Source organism: Leptopilina heterotoma, unplaced genomic scaffold (genome assembly GCF_015476425.1).
Source record: "Leptopilina heterotoma isolate Lh14 unplaced genomic scaffold, ASM1547642v1 Lhet_220, whole genome shotgun sequence".
NCBI lineage: Eukaryota > Metazoa > Arthropoda > Insecta > Hymenoptera > Figitidae > Leptopilina > Leptopilina heterotoma.
Window position 1 is genome coordinate 372,607 of NW_025110938.1, and position 24,828 is coordinate 397,434.

General features: G+C 22.3%; 1 protein-coding gene across 2 annotated transcripts in view; it reads right to left on the reverse strand.

Moving 5' to 3' along the window:
• LOC122502161 (sushi, von Willebrand factor type A, EGF and pentraxin domain-containing protein 1) overlaps positions 1–24,828 on the reverse strand; it is a 240,126-nt gene that overhangs the window by 162,445 nt on the left and 52,853 nt on the right. For both annotated transcript variants that reach the window (XM_043612086.1, XM_043612087.1), the window contains 5 exons: positions 23,181–23,306; positions 19,470–19,697; positions 15,375–15,626; positions 13,826–13,956; positions 7,253–7,371 (listed from right to left, as the gene is read on the reverse strand). In XM_043612086.1, coding sequence (XP_043468021.1) covers positions 7,261–7,371; positions 13,826–13,956; positions 15,375–15,626; positions 19,470–19,697; positions 23,181–23,306 — 848 coding nt within the window. In that variant the 3' untranslated portion in view covers positions 7,253–7,260. The remainder of the gene's footprint in view (positions 1–7,252; positions 7,372–13,825; positions 13,957–15,374; positions 15,627–19,469; positions 19,698–23,180; positions 23,307–24,828) is intronic.

The window sequence follows — 24,828 nt, forward strand, 5'->3', positions numbered from 1 at the left end:
TAAAATAAGGAAAATGAGAAATTTTAAATGTCTGACTGAATACTTTTTAAACTACTTAAATTTAACTAATAAATAAAATTGAAATAAAATAACTTTGACGTCTGACTATAAATTACTTTTACTACTCAATTACTAATATGAAAATTAAAAGTAAAAAGACTGGTTTTACTGCATTAAGAAAACAATACATTTGAATCAAACATAACTATCTTTTTTATACAATCAACAAAAAATTATATTTGAATTAAACATAATAATTTCAAGTTAATACTGAAATAATCAATATTGATATATAATAATAATTAATGAAAAATTAAAATAAAATGGAATGAAAAATTGAAATTAAATGAAATGAAAAATTGAAATTAAATTGTATTTTCAATAACAATTTTTTTTTTAATTAAGCAGAATAATTTTGATTTAATACTGAAATAATCAGTATTGATATATGAAAGTTGAAAAATAAAGTAAATAATAAATTTAAATTAAATAAATTGAAATTAAATTGTAACTTTAATAAAAATTACGTTTAATTCAATTATAAAATATATTTACCTTCAACACTTTTTTTCGTACGCTAGGTACTAATTTTTAAATTAAAAAAAAAAAATTCTCACTGTGTCCTTTTGAGAGGTTTGTCAAGAAATTATAAACTGTTTTCGTACTACTTGAACAACTGTAATTAATAAATAAAACATTAAATTAAAATTTTTTCCAATTTCACAAAGCGCACTAACTTTGACATAAATTAAAAATTTAAATTTACAAAGACTTATAAAAATTATAATTTCTGACAAGTTATAAAAGTAAGACATTTTTCATTTAATAAAAAAGTTTTTATTTTTTTTAATGTGAGGGGTTTTTTTTTCATGAAACCGTTTTGTCAGATAAAATCTTTATGAAAAGACTCATTAAAAAAATAATTTAAAATGTAGGTGCTGAAGACATCGTTAACTTGATTTTTTTTATATTTTCTTTTTTCTACAAGAAAAAAAAACAGCTTTTCCTTTTTGTATACAAACTTAGATATATAGCGTTTCTTTAAACAACGAGTCTTTTGTAAATAATCCTCGACTGTTTATTTTTGAAAGACTGCAAAAAAGAAGGAAATATTTGAAAAATACGAATAAATATAAAGCAATATTTTGATAGGTGATATACATATGATACGAAAAATTTAATTCTTTAATTTAAAAAAAGGATAATTATTTTCAATTTTTAAAAACAAAAACTTTTAAAAAATAAGTTAGTTTTTAACTTATTTTAAAAAAGAAAAATTTATTGTTTAGGTTATTTTTATTTCGTTAGTTGTTAGGAAATAATATTTAGGATTTTTTTTACCTGGATTAAAATAATTATACGTATTTTATAATTAATTTGTGATTAATGAAAATTTTTCACGTCTTTACTTTTTAAATCTGAATTAGTGAAAAAAGACACTTATCAATAATTGTAAAATTTACTACTTTGTACAAAAATATTACTATTTTAAAAAGTAATTATTTAATTTAGCAGTTATACATTTTAGTCGATTTTTTTAGACAAATGAATAAAATGAATAAAATTAAAAATTTTTTTTTTATAATTTTTTTTTACTAAAGTGGGTCAATTTTTACGAATTCAGATTTAGATAGTAAAATTTTGCAAAAAATATATAGTTTTAAAATTAAAATATACATTAAGATAAAATTCACCTGTGTGCCTTAAATGAGAAAATTTTTTCAATAAATGCGAATTCAATTTTGTAATATATTTATTAGATAAATTTTTATACACATTGTGTCACATATTATATATTTATAATATAATTGATCGTAATTATTGTATCAATGATATGCGAGTGGAGTTTATAATAAAATCATTTTTACACAAAATTTGAGAGAAAAAAAATTTATAATATCCTATTACTATTAACGCCAAAATACTACCATATTCGCAACATTGAATTTCACGTTCAAATAGATTTGTAATTAAATTTGATAATTAATGTGATAATTAATCCGATAAACAATGAATTTATTACGGTAATGAAGATTTCAGTGAGTTCTCATTGATTCGGTTCACATTACAATTACACAAATCGATAATTGCATTTTCCGTTCACTCAGCGATTCAAACTTTTTCCTTGTTTTTTTTTTTTTTTATTTTTTTTTGTCTTTTTTTCTCAACTATTTCCCGTTCATTATACTTTTCGGAAAGTGTCACCACCAGGAAAAATAATTAACTGGAACTCTTCGACAGTTAAGAGAGAGAGAGAGAGAGAGAGAGTCCAGTCAATTTTTTTTCCTTTCTTGAAAAATTGGCGTTCGCAACACTTTTTTAAAGTTGAGAACAAAAGTAGGTTGAAGTTTATCTTTTTTTTTTACACTATATAGCTTGCAAATTACACTTTCAGTTTAAATTCACACTCATTCGTGATATAAACTTTTTCTATTCAAACTCTACAAAATACAAATTAGTATTTAGAAATCCCCTCGCAAATGGATTTAGAAAAAAATAGTCAAAAATATTTTCAAATTATTTTGTTTGAATTTTTAATTACTATCGGAAATTAAATTTTTTTTTTTTTGTAATTATTGCGAATAAAAAAAATTTTTATTTTTCAGACTATATTTTGAACAAAAACGGTAAGTTATAAATATTCTATTTGGAAAAACTTAAAATTTCCTGGACAATATTTATTTATTTCTATTTTACGTATGATCTTAGATAGATAATAATTTATCGAGCGCTTTGAATACAATTTTCTTCTCAATAATATTTTAAATTATTTTCATTTTCTTTTATCCTTCCTAAAAATAATTGCAGTCGTTGTTGAGTGCTTGATAAAAAAGTTTTTATAAAATGAAAATTTTATACCAAAATTATTTTGTACAAAAAATGTTAAACAGCTTTTACGGAGAAATATTTTTCACGGGTCGCAAAAGTCACATTTTTTCTGTCACGGTAGCGAGAAAAGTGAGAAGAAAGAAAGAAGAGGGAAAATTAATAAAAAAGCAATATAATTTACAAAACTAGAATAAAAAATAAAAAAAAACTAAAAAAAAATCTTTATCTAATATTTTCAGCGCTGCTTTTCAACAATCTCTACTTATACTAAATGTTTCAATTAAAATTTAATTTAAATTTTAATTAATAGGATAATATCAGTCGAATGTACCACTTCCACTTAAATTTAAGTGAATTCTAAACCCAATATCAACTGCACAAATTGCCCCATAAGCAGTTTAAGCTTCAGTTAATTCTCAAGGGTGTTTCTATAATGTATCATAGTGAAATGTAATATTCTAGTTTACAGACTAGGCTCATTTTTACAAAGGAATAAAATTTTTTTTTCTTTCATTAAGTATTTTGTAAGTACTTGTAGTTTTCTGCCAAAAAAAAATTTTTTCTTCTTTTTCAGACTTCGCACTCGATAATTAATTTTAAAAAATTAGAAAATATTAGCTTTCCGACTAAAAAAAGTAGATATCAAAAAATTAAACTAGACGATTAAAAAAATCATAAAAATTTTTAAATAATTGATTAGTTTCGATTAATTTAATGCAAATTGTAATTTTAATAATTGAATTCCTGAGAAATTTTTATTATTCATGAAAAAAATAGAATTCTTACGAAGATTTTTAGAAAAAAATTTCTAAAAAATGGAATTCTGTTTGGAAATTTTATGAAAATAGTAGATAATAAAAATAATTGAATTGAGAAAATTTTCTAAAAATAATTAAATTTTACAAAGAATTCTATTAAAATTTTTTAAATAATTGAATTTCCAAGAAAAAATGTATTATTATTAAAAATAATTGAATTCTTATGATAAATATTGTTATTTATGAAAATAATTGAATTTTGCAAAGAATTTAATTGAAATTTCTCAAAATAATTCAATTTTCAAGAATATTTTTGTTATTTATCAAAATAATTGAATTCTTACGAAGAATTATTGAAGTAAATAATTGAATTCTTAGGAAGAATTTTATTAAAATCTAAAAGATTAATTGAATTATTTAAAACAAATTTAATTAAAATTGTATTTCTTTCGAACAATTTTATTAAAATATTTGAAAACAATTGACATCCTGTGAAAAATTCTAATATTTTTGTAAATAATTTAATTCTTCCAAAGTATTTAAAAATTTAAAGTTAAAAAATTTTTAAGAATAATTATATTTTTTGAGCAATTCCTGTAAAATTGTATTAAAAATAATTGAAATCCTGCGATGAATTTTATTATTTATGAAAATAATTGAATTTCTATGGAAAAATTTTTATATTTTTTGGAAAAATCGAATTCTTCGTAAAAATTTTATAAACATTGTTTTAAATAATTAATTTTTTCGAAATATTATTAATATTATGAAAATTTTACTTTAAATAATTCAATTACTTTGGAAAACTTTATTTGTGAAAATAATTGAATTCTTCGATTTGTTAATGAAAAATAGTATTAAAAATAATTGAAATTCTTCGATGAGTTTTATTATTTATGAAAATAATTGAATTCTTGCTTTGAATATTATCAAAAATTTTTTTTTTAAATTAAATTTCCTTGAAAAATGTTATTATTATTAAAAGTAATTGAATTATTGTTATTATATAAAAATTTTGTTAAATAATTGATTTTTCCGAAATTTTTTTGAAAATGCTATTTTAAATTAATCGAATACCTGTGGCAATTTTATTATTTATGAAAATAATTGAATTTTTGATGAATTTTATCGAATTCCTTTTTAAATGATTGAATTGTTTTGCGAAATTTTATGAAAATATGTACTAGATATTGAGAATAGAATTTCGAATATTTTTTGAAAATAATTGAATTGTTTTAAATAATTTAATTATAATTTTTGAGAATAATTTTTTTATTTCTAGTATTAGGGAATATAAAGTAAACTCTCAAAAAAAAATTGAAATTTGTAGCTTTTAGTGGCTGAAATCTAAATAGTAAATCGAAATAGTAGCATAACGTAAAAAAACTAAAAAAGTAGTAAATAGTAGGTTTTAGTAAATGAGTGCGAAGCCTGTCTTTAAACACGAAGGTAAACAAATATTTTTTACAGAAGAGTAGAAAAAAAAATTGCGGAAAATTTCTTATAGGGATCTATTAAAAGCATATAAGTATAGAAATGATAAATATGTAAAAGAGCACAATTATTCAGAATAAATTAGCGTTTTGAGAATCTCCTTGGTAAATTTAGTCACGGATCGTTTTCTGACCTTCCGCTTCGGTGAATTTATGAGAAGTCAAGACTCGGTTTTATCCCCGGGGGACGTCATTTGTTTGCTACAACGGTGCTTCCTTAATCTTTGTATAGTTATACGTATATATAAGTATATATACATATATGTCTTATATGTGAATAAATAAATTTATAATTTATTTATAAATAAGTATACTTAACAAATTATGATGTCCAGCAGCCGATACAATTTTTTATTTTTTGAAACGTTTTTAAATTTTTTTTTTCTTTTTTTTTTCTTTTTTAATAGCGAAACGGAGAAAATCGCGACTTTATATTTATGGGTGAATCATGAAGATACATGTATGTAGGGCAAAGGCAGACATAATTTTCGTGCTAAGCAACAGTACAGACGTTTACGCAGCTCTGATTACATCCTTGGCAAATGGTATCCTTCTGAACTTTAAATCGTTACCCTCAAGCGTATGCCCGTCAATCACTTGACATAATACACTGCGACCGCACACTGAGTTCAAGATTTTTCTTTTTACACATATACGCAACAAAATATTTATCATTTCACCTCAATTTCATTAAATCAACATAATTTTATCAAGGCAAAATTATCTTTATTAAAATTATCAAAAGAATGAAAAAATTGTCAATATTTTATTAAAAGAATGAAATAATTGACAATATTTTATCAAAAGAAAGAAAAAATTAAAAACATACCTATTATATTTTATAAAACAATGTTTTATCAAAAAAAAATAAAAGCAAAAAAAAGTAATTAAACAAAATAAATAAAGAGTTAAAATAGTTAAGGGGAGAGTTCGCCTAAATTTTTAACTGTATCAAAAAAATGATTTAAATCAGTGACTGATTTTTTGCTTTAGAATTCATAAATTTTACTAATAAGTAATAAATTAGTAGAAATTACTGTTTAAGAGTAAATTTTACTATTAAACTAGTAGAAATTACTATTTAATAGTAAATTTTACTAATTCAAAACCCAAAAGTTATTAGTTTAATTAATTTTCACCAATTTAATTAATTTTAAATTTGTGACTAACTTTTTGCTTTTGAATCAGTAAATTTTACTAATAAATTGGTAGAAATTACTATTTATTAATAAATTCTACTAACTAAAAACCAAAAAGGAACTAATTTAACAAATTTTTAAAATAAATTAACTAATTAAAATTAGTGACTGATTTTTTGTTTCGTATTAGTGAATTTTACTAATAAATTAGTAGAAATTACTATTTAATAGTAAATTTTAATAATTAAAAACCAAAAATTTATTAGTTTAATTAATTTTCACTAATTTAACTAATTTTAAATTAGTGACTAACGTGAAATAAATTTAAAATCAGAAATAATCATAATTTTCATATAGGCATTTCTCATATATACATAAAAGTAGAAAAGGAAGTAGAAAAGTAGAACAAAAAGTGGATAAGTGGAAAAGTACAAAAGAAATTATAAAACAAAGTAAAAAAGTAGAAAGGAAAGCAGAAAACTAGAACAGAATGTAGAAAAGTAGAAAAGAAAGTACAAAAGTAGAAAAGAAAGCAGAAAAGTGCAAAAGAAAGAAGAAAAGTAGATAAGAAAGTAGAAAAGAAAGAAAAAAAGTAGATTGGAAAGTAGAAAAGTACAAAAGAAAGAAGAAAAGTGGATAGGAAAGTAGAAAAGTACAAAAGAAAGAAGAAAAGTGGATAAGAAAGTAGAAAAGTACAAAATTAGAAAAGTAGAAAGTAGAAAAAGATTCTACAAAAAAAAGAAGAATAAACGGAAAAATAATAATTGACGAAAGGAAAATGAGTGCGCGCAAGGCGTTGGGAAAGACTTAAATGTTTTACAGCCGTTGACGAAAAAAAGGCTCTGGACTTTAGCGACACGATCTTGTTCTGGTAAAAGCTGAATCCATTATGGGTCCTTGTGCTCAGAGAAGAAAATGAGAGATGCAATTTCCATTTATATTACCTTACCGATATTCAGTTCTTCCACCAAGTTTTATCTCGTCCCTAGAATTTTTTTTCTCCCCATCCCCACCACCACCCCCCCTCCCTTACCTTCTCAACTACGCCTGACGTAATACAACGGTAAAGATGCACTTCGTCGTCCATCCTGCCTCGTCGCTGGCCTCGTACTCAATTTTATGCCCCCCAATACTGAAAGAGCGTCCTGGACTCTGCGGCAAGAAAAAAAAGAGAAGAAATTATAAACCTTAATCTTGTAAATTAAATTCACTTTTTAGAGGGCTCTTTTCTTATACGAATTTTCCAAAGAGAATGAATATTTTTCTTGTGTGCTGCATATTGAAATTATGGATTACAAAAGTGTAAGGGGGAAGCAAGAATAGTGCAGCTTTTGAGCAAAACCCCAATGGCAGGGAATATTCCCTTCACATTCCTCGAATATTCCAAAGGAATATTCGAGGAATGTCAAAGGAATATTATATTTTAGAAAATTTACATTTTAAGAAATATTTAAAAATCCGAACTTTGAGATATTCTTTTAGAATTCTGTATAAATATTCCATTGAAATATTGTAATATTCCTGGAATATTCTTTTCGAATCTTGTAATAATTATTCCGATGGCATATTCATTCAGTATTCCAAAGGAATATTTCTAAAATATAATATTCCCTTCACATTCCCTTAAATATTCCAAAGGAATATTCGAGTAATGGCAAAGGAATATTGTATTTTAGAAAATCCACATTTTTAAAAATATTAAAAAGTCCGAACTTTGTGATATTTTTTTTAATATTGTAATATTCCTGGAATATTCCTTTTGAATATGGTTAATATTAAAATCTCTTTGAGATATTCCTTTAGAATACTAAATAAATATTTCTTCGGAATACTGTAATATTCGTGGAATATTGCAATATTCTTGGAATATTCCTGAAATATTTAGTTGGAACATTGCAATACGGTTGGAACATTTCTTTAGAATATATTAAAATCTTTTTGAGATATTCCTTTAGAATACTGAATGAATATTCCATCAGAATAATGTAATATTCCTGGAATATTATTTTGCAAAATTCACATTTTAGGAATATAGTGAAATCTACTACATTTGCAATATTCGTTTGGCATATAATTAATGAATATTCCATTGAAAAATTGTAATTTGAATATAGTGGGAATATTTCATTGGAATATTATACGAATATTAGTTTTTAAATTTATAACTTTATCACTTCAAAATAAACTTATGAATTTATTCTCAAATTGTTCAAAAACTAATTAATATATCGTCAAGTACATATAATATTAAAAACATATTTTTACAAAATTCCAAACAAAATATTTTCACAACATTTTGATGGAATATTCCTACATTATTCCAAAAGAACATTCCAAAAATCGGACATGTTAATATTTTTGTATCAATATTAAAATATTCATTTTTATTATTCCAATTAATATTTTATTTTCCATGTAGATAAATATTTTCTAATATATTACGGAATATTCCTTTGACACTTTTGAAATATTTCTTCGAATCATTAGGAATAATATACTAAAAAAATATGCAATTTATATTTTTTAGAAATATTGAAATGTCCGACTTTTGGAATAATTTAGGAATATTCCATTGGAATACTACTTTAAAATTTCAAATTTATATGGAATATTTCTTTAATATTCTTTTGAAATTTCTATGAAATATTTTTTCAATATTCTTTTAAAATGCCTATGGAATATTTCTTTAATATTCTTTTGAAATTCTTCTTTAACATTTTGTATAGAATTTTCTATTAATATTCTTAAGGAATATTTCATTTAATTTTCTATGGAATATTTTTAAAATATTTTTCTGAAATACTCTTTTAAAATTTCACATATCTATGGAATATTTCTTTGATATTCCCTTCAATTTCTATAAAATATTTTTTCAATATTTCTTTAATATTCTTAACTTTAAAATTTGTATAGAATTTTCTATTAATGTTCTTAAGGAATATTTCTTTCAAATTTCTATGGAATATTTTTTTATATTTCTCTAAAATTTCTATGCAATTCTTTTCTTCAATATTCCTTTAAAATACCTATGGAATATTTCTTAAATATTCATACGGAATTCTCCTTTAAAATTCGTATAGAATTTTCCATTAATATTCATATGGAATATTTCTTTAATATTCTTCTAAAATTTCTTTGGAGTATTTCTTTAATGTTTCCCTAAAATTTCTATAGAATATTTCTTTAATATTTCGTTAAAATTCCTATGGAATATTTTTTAAACAATCTTCTGGAATATTCCTTTAAAATTTCACATTTCTATGGAATATTTCTTTAATATTCCTCTAAAATTTCTTTGGAATATTTTTTTAATATTCTTTTAAAATTCCTGGCAGAATATTTCTTTAACATTCCATTAAAATATTCCTTGATAATTCCAAACGAATATTCCAATGTTCGGGAATTTTAATATTTCATCTACAGCGTGGATGGAATATTCCTTTATAATTTTTCCAACACTTTAAAGTAATATTCCAGGAATTTGAATGAAACATTCCGTGCCATATTGAAAATAATTTAATAACTTTCAAAAAGTAAATGTTTTATCAAAAATATTTTTCTTTTAGCCAAAAAATATAAACTTTCGAAATAAGATAAAATTTCCAGTTTGCAAAATAATTTTACATCGAAAATAAGAGTGTAAAGAAAAAATATTTCCCTGATTAAAAACTCATTTACAAGTCCATTCATAATGGACTCTTTCTCTCAAACTCGAAGGTAAATTTCAATCACAAAGAAGGCTCAATTCCCAAATGAAGTTAAAATCAAAACAAAGAAGATCTTCTTTGGCACAAGTTTTATTTCTATAGGAAACTTTAAATTGAGAGAAAGAGAGAGAGAGAGACTACTATCCTCAGGGGAAAATTCACCCTTAACAGAAATGTTTTCAAACAATAAAGGTCGTGAAAATTCGGTTTTTTCTTCTTCTTCTTCTTCTTCTACTTCTTTTTTTCTCTGCTTCTATTTTTTTTATTGTTTTTATCATTGAAAATTGCGCGAATAACTAATCTCCGTTTTTTAACGTCCACTGTTTTCTTTCTATAGTCGTTACAAAAGTTTTTTGCAATTTTTTTTTTCTCCACTTCTCTTCTCTTTACTTTCTTTCTTTTTTTTTTTATTCTCGGTGCAAATTTCAGGCGAGTCTCTCGTTGCCTCATTGTTTTCGCACTCCCTTGTTCTCGCATATATACAATACCACTCGTGAATTCATTTCCAGAACAGTGATCGAGAAAAGCCATAACTTCCGGACGTGTTTCGACTTTCGGAAACCATTTAACAAACGAAAAAATAAAAAAAAAAAAAACGTTTGCGGATAAATTTTGTCTGCTTTGTGTGAATATATATGTAAAATTGATGAAAATTCATAAGGGTGTTTAGTTTCTCTCTCTCTCTCTCTCTCTCTGAAATTTTTGTTTCATGTGTCGAACATTCTGCTTACAATTCCATTTATACAGCGCGAGAGGTAAAGATAAACGGAATTCCGAGAAGGTTTGATATACATACATTGTTGCACGTCGCTCCCTGATTGCTGGAGAAACTTTCAGTCTTGGGAATTTACGAAACGGAAGCTCTTAATGGAAAAGGAGAAAGGGTAAAACGGAGAAAGAGAGAGAGAGAGAAAGCTTTCCTGTATAACTCGAGTCTAAGACAATATTTTTTATTTTTCAAAAAAAAAAATAATAAAAATAAAATCAGTTCTCAGATATTATGACTTTTTCGACTTTTTTCGACAATTTTCAAATAATGCAATTTTTTTCGACTTATTTTCAAAAATTACGACTTTTCGCCTTTTTTCCAAATGTTGCAACAAAATATCAAATTTTTAGTATAAAATGCCACTTTTATTTCGATTTTTATAATGTGAAAAATAACTATCGACAAATTTTGAAAAATTATATTTTTAAACAAATTTTTTTACGCTAATATAATTTTCAAAATAGGATAATTAAAAAATTTTAGAAGAATTGAAATTTTGTCAAATTTAATTGAAAATAATTTATTTTTTTAAGTATTTTATTTCAATTTTTGAAGAATTTTAATTTCAAATTTTTAAAATAAATAAATTCTCTAAAATTTTAATGTTTACAAAGATAATTGTAATTTTGAAGAGAATTTAAAAAAAATTGTTGACGATTATTGAATTTTGAAGAAAAGTTTATTATTTATAAAGAAAACGGAAATTTTGACTAGAATTTTAAAAAAATTTTGAAAATAATTGAATCACGGTAAAAAATGTTATTATTTTTGAAAATAATTGGATTTTGAAGAAGAATTTTTATTATTTACAAATATAATTGAAATTTTGACTAGAATTTTATTAATATTTTCTAAAATAATTGAATTTCAAAGAAGAATTTTGTTATTTGTAAAAATAACTGATTTTTTTGGACTAGAATTTAAAATAAATTTTGATAATAATTGAATTTTTGGAAAGAATTTTCTTACTTTTGAAAATAATTGACTTTCTGCGAAGAAAGTTATTAATTTCGAAAATAATTGAATTCTTGCCATGAATATTGTTATTTTTGTAAATAATTGAATTTTTGTTTTTAAATAATTGATTTAGAGATAAAATTTAGTTAAAAATTGTAGAAAATAATTGAATGTTTGAAGGACAATAGTTGTAATTTTTAGAAAGTATTTAGAAGAATTTTATTATTTATAAACGTAATTGAAATTTTAAACGAGAAATTTAAAAAAAATTTTAAACAGAATTGAATTTTTGCGAAGAATTTTATTTCTTTTGAAAATAATTGAATTCTTGTGATTCTATTGTTTATGAAAATAATTGAATTTTGTCGAAGAATTTTGCTATTAATTTATAAAGATAATTGAAATGTTAACGACCATTTTTTTATTTTTTGAAAATAATTGAATTTTTGCGAAGAATTTTATTAATTTTGAAAATAATTAAATTCTTGCGATAAATATTGTTATTTTTGAAAATAATTGAAATTTTGATAAGAATTTTATTAAAATTTTTGGAAATAATTGAATTCCAGAGAAGAATTTTATTATTTATAAAGATAATTGTAATTTTGAAGAGAATTTAAAAAAAATTTTGAACGTAATTGAATTTCTGCGAAGAATTTAATTACTTTTTAAAATAATTGAATTTTTGTTTTTTAATAATTGATTCATAAATGAAATTTAGTTAAAAATTGTAGAAAATAATTGAATTTTGTACGGACTATAGTTGTAATTTTTAGAAAGTATTCAGAAGATTATAAATTGAAATTTAAAAAATTGTATTTCTTGTAGAAAATTTTTTTAAAATATTAAAGCTTGAAAATAGTACACTGTCTTTTAAGAAGAAGTTTCATATAAAAAATAAATTATTGAAAATGAAAAATTTAATTTAGCGAATGTACAAAAAGTCATATTTCTCGTTATATAAATGTGTAATAATGTGAATGAAAGAAAAAATATGAGATTATAAATTAATGAAATTTCCTTATAGCCGAGTTATTTTCTCTATAATAGAGAAAAACTTTTCTTCATTACTAAAGGAGATGATATTATTTAAAACTGCTTTAGAAGTAATGCTTGAATGAAAGCAGAATTTATTCAGACAGAAAGAAAAATGAGCAATGAGAATAAAAATCCTGTTCTTCCTTAATTAAGTATTATGCTCGCTGTAGATAGCATTTTTACATTGCACTTTTAACTTCAAAAAAAAATTTTTTTTCATTTTTAAAAAGTTTTTTGCAAGTTCAGCGAATAGATAATGTGCTTTAAATGAAAAAAAAAGTTTATTGTGTGTGCTATTTTTTTTCGGTTCCTTCTTTCATTTTCCTCTTTTCTATTTTGTTCTATTCTGCGGTTTTGATATTTTCTTTATTAATTGCTATTCTATTTTGTACTCTTTTCTCTTTTCTACACTACTTCCTATTCTTTTCTACACTGCTTTCTATTCTTTTCTAATTTATTATTTTCTATTCTTTTCTATTATTTATTCTTATTATTCTGTTTCTTCTTTTATTTTTTTTTATTTTCTTTAATTTTTTCTACTTCTACTCTTTTCACAATTAATTTATTCTTCACTATTCTTTTCAATTCCTTTTCATTGTTTTCTATTCTTTCTCTATTCTAAACCTTTATTTTCTATTTCTTTTCTATTCTAAACTTTTGTTTTCAATTATTTTCTGTTTCTTTTCTTTCTTAAACTTTTTTATTCTTTTTTATTCAATTTTTTTTATTCTCTTTATTCTTTTTTATTCTTTTTGTTTTTTCAATTCTTTTTTATTATTTTTTATTATTTTCTATTATTTTCTATTATTTTCTATTATTTTCTATTATTTTCTATTATTTTCTATTATTTCCTATTATTTTCTATTATTTTCTATTATTTTCTATTTCATACTTTCGTATTTTCTTTATTATTTCTATTTTTAATATTCTTCTTTTACTTTTTTTATTCTTTTCTATTCTTTTTTATTTTCTTTACTTTTTCTACTTTTACTTCTTTCAGAATTTGTTTATTTTCTTCTATTGTTTCGATTCTCTTTAATTATTTTCTACTCTTTTTATTTTGAAATTTTTTTTTCAATTATTATAACAAATTTTTCAGTATAATTACTAATTAGCAACAAGTTTTACTACTTACCTCATTACTGTGAATTTTCATGACCTTGACGTTGTCCGTGAAAATTGGCTCCTCCCAAGAAACAGCTGAACCATTTTTCCCTGAAACTTCAATATCACTTGGACAATTTTTCACTTTTGGTGCTTCGCCATCTGGAAAAGAAAAAAAAAGAAAAGAAAATAAATTTCAAATTTCAAATTTTTTTATTCGCTTTTTGATTCACACAATATTGTGTGATTGTGTGAACAGTTAATTAGAATACGTGGGGTGCAATATGGCAATGCTAGCAATGCAGTGCGAATGGTTTTGGGAAATAAGCATTCGGATAATTTCGTCTCTAAAATCGGTGTCCTGTTCTTGGCAAAATTGTGGTTTTCCCTTGGCAGTGATATAATTAAACGTATTTAATTAAATCAAGTCACATATTCGTCATATATACACATACGTACTACATATATAGATAAAGTGTTGAATAGTCTTTGAGAAGTGCGAAAATGGTTTTCCATCCCCCCGACAGCTATACATTAGTTTACTTCCCGAAATCATCACCGCAACATACTTGATAAACATTTATTGCCATTTGAATAAAAATTATTTAAAAGACAAATTGCAAAATATATTTTATTTCATATTTTTTTTAAAATATTTTTTATACTTTATTTTATATTTTTTTTTAAAATAGTTTTTATATTTTATTTTATATTATACTATTATTGTTTATTAGAAAAAAACCTTCTTTTTCAATAAAGTATTATTAGAAAAAAAAACTCTCCATTCTTTTAACTAATTGGGAAAAAGAAAAAATTCTTTTTTCAGAACAAATTTTATACAAAATAATTAAAAAAATACAGTTCTTTCAAATTTTTTCCACATACAATTTTTTTGTTTGTTATTATTAATAAAAAAAGGTTTTATTGTTGAATAGTCGAATAGAATTGTTTAATCAACACCACGTTCATTCTGTATTGAAACATTTTTACTTTTGAGATGAAAAATCATTTTTATTTGCAAGTTTCTATAGTGCATAGTTTTTTTTAACAAGCTGAATTTTAATTAAAAATCATATTGTTATATTTTTTAGGTTTCTCAATTAAATTACAAAAAGACAAAATTTGTGAACAATTTATATATTTCGTACGCCTCTATTCTATTTGAAAATTAAATCCGAATTATTTAATTTGTATAACAATAATTATATTGAATTTCATGAATTAATTAAAATATGTAAATACAAAAGTTGGGATCAATTTATAAAACTTGGTACGTCTCTATTCGTATGAAAAAAATTAAATCCTAATAATATTTGAGCTTGAAAAAAAAGATAATTTAAAAAAAAATTATTCGATAATAAAAAATATTTTTTTTGAAATGTACTTGGAGCTTTTATTATAATTTAGTACAATTTATAAAAATTTGTACTTTTATTCTTCAAATTTATTTGTTAAATAAATAGTTCCAATTTTAAAAGTAATAGCGAGATTAAATTCAATTTTATTTTTTTAGAACGAAATAAATTTTGAAACTAAATTGATATGCAATTGTTGATGAAATTAATAATTTATGGACTAACTTGTGACGGTGATTCGTAAAGTGCAGCTGGTTTGTTTCTTTGAGACAGGATGCCGAGCATAGAATGTGACTTCATGAACACCCAATTTTAGATTAGCTTCCAGTCTGGTGCCCCAAGTTGGCTTAGAACGAACATATCGAAACCAATCTAAATCCGTTGATGGTTGATCGAACGTCACAAATGCTTCATCTCGACCCGGCGATAGTTCAGCAGTAACATCTGCTGGACAATCTAAACGTGGCTTACTATATCCTGAAAAAAAATAAAAATAACACCTTTTTTCCATTTTAAAATTTATTCAAAATCATCTCCAAGAATTTTAATATCTTTTAAAACAAGTTTTTTGGCATTTTTTTAAGTAGGTCAAGTCAGTAGGAGTCAGACATTTTTTTTAAATTTTAGTAATTTTAATCTTAGCAGTACTATAGATAGTAGTCATTTTTTTAAATTATGTTTGCAAAAAAGAATTACAGGCCTCGGATAATATTATGACTTTTTCGACTTTATTAGTTTATTTTGACTATTTTTAAAAAATGCGACTTTTTTCGATTTATTCTAAAAAATTACGATTATTATTATAATTATTTCTTTATTTTTATTATTATTTCAACTTTTTTCCAAATGTTGCAACAAAATACCACATTTTTAGTATAAAATGCAACTTATTTCAATTTTTATAATGTGGAAAATAACTATAGACAAATTTTTCAAAATTATATTTTTAAATAATTTTTTTACGATAATAAAATTTTATAAAAATATACGTATAATTAAAAACTTTCAGAATAATTGAAATTTTGTAAACTTTAATTGACAAAAGTTTTTTTTTTTAAGTATCTTATTATAATTTTTGAAAATCAACTTTTAAAGTAGAATTTTAATTGCTTTAAAATAATTAAATTCTCAAAAATTTTAATGAAAAATCATAAAGTGTAAATTTTAAAATGAAAACTAATAAAAAATTTCTTCTGAAAATTATATAAAAATATTTTAGAAAAAAGAAATTCTTAGAATTTGACATTTCTAATTTTTTCAATTTTAAAATATTTAAAATATTAATATTTTAAAATTATTTTCACTTACATATTTCAAAAAATTCAAATACACACAAAAAATAATAACATTACAATTGTTTAGAATTATTTTCAACATTTTGGAGAACACCATTATGTTCAAAAGTTTTAATTAAAATTCTTCATGAAAATTTATTAGTTTTCTATAACTTACAGAAATTCTTTTATGAAATTCAATTATTTTCAAATAATTACGGCTCAATATTTTTAAGAAACTTATTCTTAGAAATGTTTTATCGTTATTTTTTAACAATCAATTATCTTCTAAGAAAGTAAATTAAAATTCTTAAAAATTTAATTTTTCAGACCTAATAAAATTTTGGAAAAAATATGTTTATATTATTTTATAATTAAAATTCTTTAAAAGTTGTATTATTTATTGTAGTTTTCAAAAATTCTTTTACTTTAAAAATATTTATTAAATTTCAATTATTTTTAATAGATTTTATCAAATTTTAAATATTATTATTATTAGATTTTATCAAATTTCAATTATTTGGAAATTTTGTAATTGTACATTTAATTAAAACACTATTATCTTTTGAAAATTATATTAAAATATGTTTAAAAAATTAATTTTAAGAAATTTTTTATTACAATTTTTTGAATATATTACATATACGTAAATAACTGTTTAAAATAAACATTTATTATAAAAAATTGAATTTTTGTTTTTAAATAATTGATTTACAGATGAAATTTAGTTAAAAATTTTAGAAAATAAATAAATTTTGGAAGGACAATAGTTGTAATTTTTAGAAAGTATTCAGAAGAATTTTATTATTTATAAATGTAATTGAAATTTTTAATGACAATTTTGTTGAATTTTTTAACAGAATTGAATTTTTGCGAAAAATTTTATTTCTTTTGAAAATAATTGAATTCTTTTGATGAATACAATATTTTATAAAAATAATTGAATTTTATCGAAGATTTTTGCTATTCATTTATAAAGATAATTGAAATGTAGACGACCATTTTTTTTAATTTTTGAAAATATTTGAATTTTTGCGAAGAATGTTATTAATTTTGAAAATAATTGAATTCTTGCTAGGAATATTGTTATTTTTTAAAAATAATTAAAATTTTGCTAAGAATGTTATTACTTTTGAAAATAATTGAATTTTTTGATTTTTAATAATTGATTCACATATGAAATTTAGTTAAAAATTGTGGAAAATAATTGAATTTTGGAAAGACGGTAGTTCCAATTTCTAGAAAGTAATCAGAAGAATTTTATTATTTATAAACGTAATTGAAATTTTTAACGAGAATTTTTTAAAATTTTTTAACAGAATTGAATTTTTGTAAAGAATTTTATTACTTTTTTTTGAAAGTAATTGAAAATAATTGAAATCCGGAGATGAATTTTAATATTTATAAAAATAATTGTAATTTTGAAGAGAATTTAAAGAAATTTTTGATTATAAGAAGTATTTAAATTTTTATTTAACAAAATTATTCAAGTTTTTAATTTGTAATTATTGTACAAGTAGTTCAAGTCAATACAGGTCAGACAAAAATGAATAAATTCTAACATTAATGCCGAAATTAGTAGAGAGGATTTTTGAATTTTTAACTATCATTGATAAAAGACAAGTGCAGTCAGCCGGATATTTAATTTTTATGATTTTTCCAGAAGTAGTCTAAGCCAGTATCAGTCAGACAAAAGTTTTAATATTTTTACATTAATAGTCAGTTTTAGTTGTCAAAATTGTGTATTTTAGTACCGTTAGTAGAAAAAGTGTATGTAGTCAGACAGTTTGAAAAAATTTCTGACTCCTAGACAAGTAGTTCAAGTCTTTGTTAGTCAGACAAGAATTTAAAGGTTTCAACCTTAATGACTAAAATACGTAAACCGAATTTTTGTTTTTTCTTGGTATAAGTGACAAAAAAAAATTGCAATTGCCAGGATGTTTAATTATTGAGATCCCAACAAGTAGTTCAAGTCAATATTAGTCAGACAAAATTTTAAGTGTTCTATCATTATTGGTCGAAAGTAATAAACAGAATATTGGTTTTTTTTGCTATCGGTGACAAAAGACAACTACAATCAATATATTTTTCTATCGCGATTTTCGTACAAGTAGTTCAAGTCAGTATTAGTCAGACAAAACTTTAGAACTTTTAATATTAATGATCGAAATTAGTATTTACTTTTTGTATATTTTGGAATCAGTAGTAAAAACAAATCTAGTCAGACAGATTTTTAGTTTTTTTTGATACGGATAAGTAGTTCAAGTCTTTATTAGTCAGACAAGAATTTGGAGTGTTCAGCATTACTGAGCGAAAAAGTAGCTAGAATTTTGGTCTTTTTTTGTTATCAGTGATAAAAGACAATTGCAGTCAGCCATGATATTTAATTATTATTGTACAAGTCGATTATTCTACAAGTGTATTTTCGTACAAGTAGTTCAAGTCAATATTAGTCAGACAAAAGTTTTAAAGTTCTCACCTCAATGGACGAAATTAGTAGACAGAATTTTTTTGGTATTAGTGATAAAAGACAATTGTAGTCAGCCAGGATATTTAATTATTATACAAGTGTATTTTTGTCATTGTCAAGTCAATGTTAGTCAGGCAACAATTTAAAAGTTCTAACATCAATAATCAAAATTAGCAGACAGGATTTTTGTATTTTTTTTTTGTATCAGTGATAGAAGTCAGGTATAGTCAGACAGGATATTTAATTGTTATGATTATTTCACAAGTAGTTCAAGTCAATATTAGTCAGTCTAGACTCTCAATCCGCCTAAGTTGAATTCAAATCGTAAAAGTTAGATATACTTTCTGAATATTTTACTTTTTGGTACTAGTAGTAAAAGACAGCACTAGTCAGACATTTCTTGTAATTTCGATACGTTAAATTTGTTATAAATCCAACTTTACATGATTCGTGTCATTAAAATAAGTAGTAAAAGTCAATTGCAGTCAAACATTCGATTTGTCATTATTTCCTATCAGTAGAAATAGTCAGAAATAGTCAGACCGATTTTTTTCCCTTTCTCAAAATTATACTTACTGACACATTCACCATGTTTTGGACCATCCCAAGTGCCATTAGGTCGACAGGTCAATTCATATTCCCCATGAAGTTGATAGCCAGCGGGACATTTTAGAAAACATTTAGTTCCTGGTGGATTGATGTTTCTCTGCTTGTCTTTCCACGATTTTGAGGACGCCGTCAGGGAGCACATCAAGTACCCATGCCCGGCGGGATTTAAAGGTGGGCACGAGTAAAAGCTGATATCTATTTTTTTGTCGAGAAAATCGAAAAAAAATATTTTATATTTACGAAAAAAATACCATAATAATTAACAATTTCTCTCAGTCTCTAGAATTATGCCTCAAGAAGCAACTATGCTCTTTGAAAATGACAATTTTGGATTTAATTTATTGGAAGTGTATGGGATTGTAGCCGAATTGATGACATGCAATAGTTTCACAATGTGCATATCGGATTATGTTTACTGGTGGATACTACATTTGCAAGCATATCACAATATTTGCATAATACGCCTATGAATCAAGAATATTAATGCCGGTCAACATGTATCAGCGACTTGTTCATAAACTTCTCATGATAAATAGAATTTTGACTTTATGAATGCTTATTTTTTTCTGGATGTAAATTCTTTGCATTATTCAATTTTCCAGTGAAAATACAGCGAAAAAAAGTTTGTTCTAAAATTGAGAATATGTACTTTGAACATACTTTAGAATATTTTATACTTAAATTTAGTACATACTATCCTTAAAATAAGAATTTTTATAGTATTAATTACTAAATATTAAAAATATTTCTTAATTAAAGGATTTAACTAAATACAGGGTTGCCACAAAAATTTAGATTTGTTTTTTTTCTGACTTTTTCCTGATTTCCGAAAACATTTTTGATTTCTTCGTTGACCTAACAAATATTCTGATTCACTCTAAAAATTATTAGAAACTCGAAAAAAATTTCTATTACATTTATTTACGAATTTCTATAATTCTATTCTTGTAAAAGTAGATGTAGTCAGTTAAAAAGTTCATAATATTTTTAACCATTTCAAAAAGCTTGTAACTTTTGTTCTAAGTAGTGCAAGTAAATTTAAGTCAGACGAAACGTTATAGAAAAAAAAATTTAAAAATAATTCAATTTCAGCAAAAAATTTTGATGTTTATAAGATAAAAAATGCAATTCTCATAAATAATAATAAAAAAATTCAATTACACTTTCTCAAAAGAATGAATTCCACAGAATTATTAGTTAAATGTATGAAAAATTCAAATTATCAAAAATTTTAAATTGAACCCCTTTCAAAATTCAATTATTTCTAAAAATTCAAGCTATAGGCCTTTTAATATTCAATTATAATAATCTAAAATTTTAAGTAAAATTAATTTTTTAATTAATTTTTATTAGATAATTATACGAGAATTTAATTATTTAAATACAAAAATAAATCATTTTTTAAATAATTGGATTTTTCTCAAAATTGAATTTTCTAAAGAATTTTATCAACAAATTTTTAAATACTTGAATTCTTTCGACGAATTTTAAAAAAATTTTATGATCAATTACATTTTTCAAGGAATTTTATTAAAATTGTGCTAAAAATAATTGAAACCTTGTGAAAAATTTGTTATTTATAAAAATAATTAAATTATTGCAAAAAAAAAATTTATAAAAAATATGGAAATAATTGAATTCCAGTGAGTATTCCTGTGAAATTTTTTATAATTTATGAAAGTAATTAAAAATTTGTGTACTTCTTTATCAAAAATAAAATAAAATAATAAATAAATAAATAAATAAATAAATAAAATAAAATAAAATAAAATTTTTTTAAATAATGGGATTTTTAGTGAAAATTATATTCATATACAGACTAAATATTCAAAATCATTTAATTTAGGAAACGTTTTTAAAATAATTGAAATTTTACCAAGAATTTTATTAATTTTTTAGAAGAATTTTTCTTCTCCAAAATTCAATTATTTTCAAAAATTATAATAAATTCATCTTAGAATTTCAATTATTTTCAATACAATTTTAATCGAATTCCTCGTAAAAAGTAATTATTCTTAAAAATCTTATTAAAATTCGTCAAAACAAATCAATTATTTAAAAATTTGTCGATAACATTCAATTATTTCCAAACATAATAAAATTCTTCACAAAAATTCAATTATATTCAAAAATTAACTAAATTCAAGACAAAAATTCAATTATATTTATAAATAATAAAATTCTTCTCAAAAATCCAATTTTTTGCCAAAATTTTAATACAATTCTTAGCAAAATTTCAATTATTTCAAAAAATAACAATATTTATTACAAGAATTTAATTATTTTCAAAATTAATAACAATCTTCGCAAAAATTTAATTATTTTCCAAAATTTTTCAAAATTTTAAACAAACTTTCAATTATATTTATAAACAATAAAATTCTTCTCATAAATTCAATTATTTGCCAAAATTTTAATACAATTCTTTTAAAAATTTTAATTATTTTTAATAATTTTTCTAAATTCAATAATTTTTCTATTTTCTATTATTTATTTATTATTCGATTAAAATTGTGTTGAAAATAATTGAAACTTTGTGTAGAATTTTATCAAAATTTTTTTTATATAATGGATTTTTTTTGGAAAATTTTATTAACATAGTAAATATTAAAAATCGCAAACATTCAATTCTGTTCAAAAATTTTAAAAAATTCTCGTTAAAAATTCTAATTACGTTTATAAATAATAAAATTCTTTGCAAAATTTTAATTATTTTCAAAAATTTTACTGAATTTAATGATTTTCAATATTTATTTATTATTTATAAATATAATTGAAATTTTGATATAATTTTTTTGAACTTTTGAAAATAATTGAATTTTATTGCCAAATTTTTAAATAATTTAATTCTTTTGATGAATTTTAATAACATTTTAAAGAATAATTACATTTTTCAAGGAATTCGATTCAAATTGAATTAAAAATAATTGAATTCCTTATAGAAGATTTTTATTATTTTTGAAAATAATTGAATTTTGATGAAGAATTTTATTATTTATAAATAGAATAGAAATTTTGACTAGAATTTCATTAATATTTTTTAAAAAAATTGAATTTCGAAGAATAATTTTATTATTCATTAAGATAATTGAAATTTTGATCAGAATTTTATTGATATTTTAGAAAATAATTGAATTTCGAAGAGGAATTTTATTTATTTATAAAGATAATTAAAATTTTACCAGAATTTTTAGAAAACTTTTGAAAATAATTAAATTTCTGCAAATATTTGTAACTTCTCTAAAATTGAATTTTTAAAAAGAAATTATTGTCAATTATAGAAAAAGTTGAAGGTTTTGTCTTTGGATTCGTGATAATTTCATAGTTTACGAAGAAAACGAAAAATACACAAAAGTTCAGAATTTTTTTAATGAATTTCTAAAAATTAAATTTTTTCCAGTACTTTTAATAAAAATCCCTAATTTTTTCCTGCGATTTTCTTAACATGCCTGATCTGTGGCAACCCTGAATTAGTACTAAAGTAGATTTGAAATAATTTTTCAGGTTGTTCAAATAAAAAGAATATAAAAAATAATGAAAATTTCCAAAAAATAATTTTCAAAAACTGTTCCAATAACAATAACTATAATCGTGAACGAAAATCAATAATTTCCAAATTACATAATGATAAAGTGACTTTGAAACTTGAATATTTTGAGAGCGTGAAATATATATTACCACTGCAGGATTTTCCATCTGAAGACAAAATTCTCTCATCGCCATCACAGGCGCAGAAGAAACTGCCAGCAGTATTCTCGCACACTTCATTGCACCCACCATTGCCTTTGGCGCACTCGTTTATGTCTTGAACAGAGCAAAGTGGGTTGTAAAATATGAGATAACTAGAATCACCGTAGAGATGCATAAGTTCCTCTATATTGGCAGAAGCCTTTTGCAGTTTTTATTCAGAATTCACTTATACAATGTAAGTAATAATCAAAAGTCGAACGAATTCAATATCAAGTAGAACATTTTTTTTTCTCTTACCCCCATTGGAAAATTATTTCCAATAAATACAATTTCAAACTCTTTTCACTCCTTGTTTTCACTCAACATCAATTTTTCAACATTCAAGCAATTTCAATTTAAATACCTCTCATTTTTCTCTCATCTTTCCTTCTTAAAATATCAATTTTCAATTTTCAACATTAAAAATTTAAACTGATTCTCGAATATTAAAAAATTACATCAATAAAAAATTGTGCTTTTGAATTAAAAATTAAAAATTCGAATAAATATTAAAACTGACTTTTAGAGAATTAAAAGAAGTTTAATAAAAGAAAATTTCTATATTAAATGAAATATATTAAAATAACTCGAGTTATTGTACTTTTTCAATTAATTTATTTAATTATCATCCTGCTTTATTAAAAGTTCAAGTCTGGAAATAAATTGTCAAAAGGTAAATAAAATATAATGATGAAAAAAATTCTTTTGAAGTGAAATTTTCAGTGCTCTTTGAAAGTACCGAACAAAATATAGAATATATTCAAAGAAATATTTATAGCCATTCATATTGATTTATAGTTTATAAAGTTAATATGGTAAACATAACGTGCAAATATTTGCCATATAGACTGTAATTACTGCCCGGTAAATTGGATGAAAACGATGAAAGTCGAGAGAATAATTCTTGATTACTTGCTCCGAAAAGGCTCGACTATATAAATAATGCGCTTTTTAAAACTGTAATGCTTTTTTTACGCACTGGATTTTTTTTTCTTTTACTTCAAAATATACGGACTTTGGCTAATTCTAGATTGTTTACGATCATCGTTATATAGATGACATCTACTAAAAAAATAATTTTCGAAAAAATAAATAATATGCGACAATTAACGTATTACTTGTCTATTATTAAATAAATATTTATTTTCGTATCAAACAATTTTTATTTGTCGATTCAATGCTTTAAGTTTAAATACTAAAATTATTGATTTAATAAAAATTTATTTGATATAAATAAACAATTTTCGTTTAATTCAAATTTCAAACATATTTATTTCCAGTTGGCTATTTATTTTTGGATTAAAAAAAAATTTTTCTCAGTGAGAATTCTGGTGAGAAATTTTATTAATTAATTAATAAAGTGAAATTTAGGCTCCGCAGTCATTTATTAAAACCTACTATTTACTACTTTTTTACGATTAGCTTCTTTTTTCTTTTTTTTTGTGAAAATTTGCACTAATTTAAATCTGCTAAGAGTTGAAATAAAAAAATTATTCTTAAAAATTTTCATAAAATTCTTCTTAGAAACAATTCAAACATTTTTTTATAAAATTCTTTGAAACAATTCAATTATTTTTAGAAATAACTAAATTTTTTA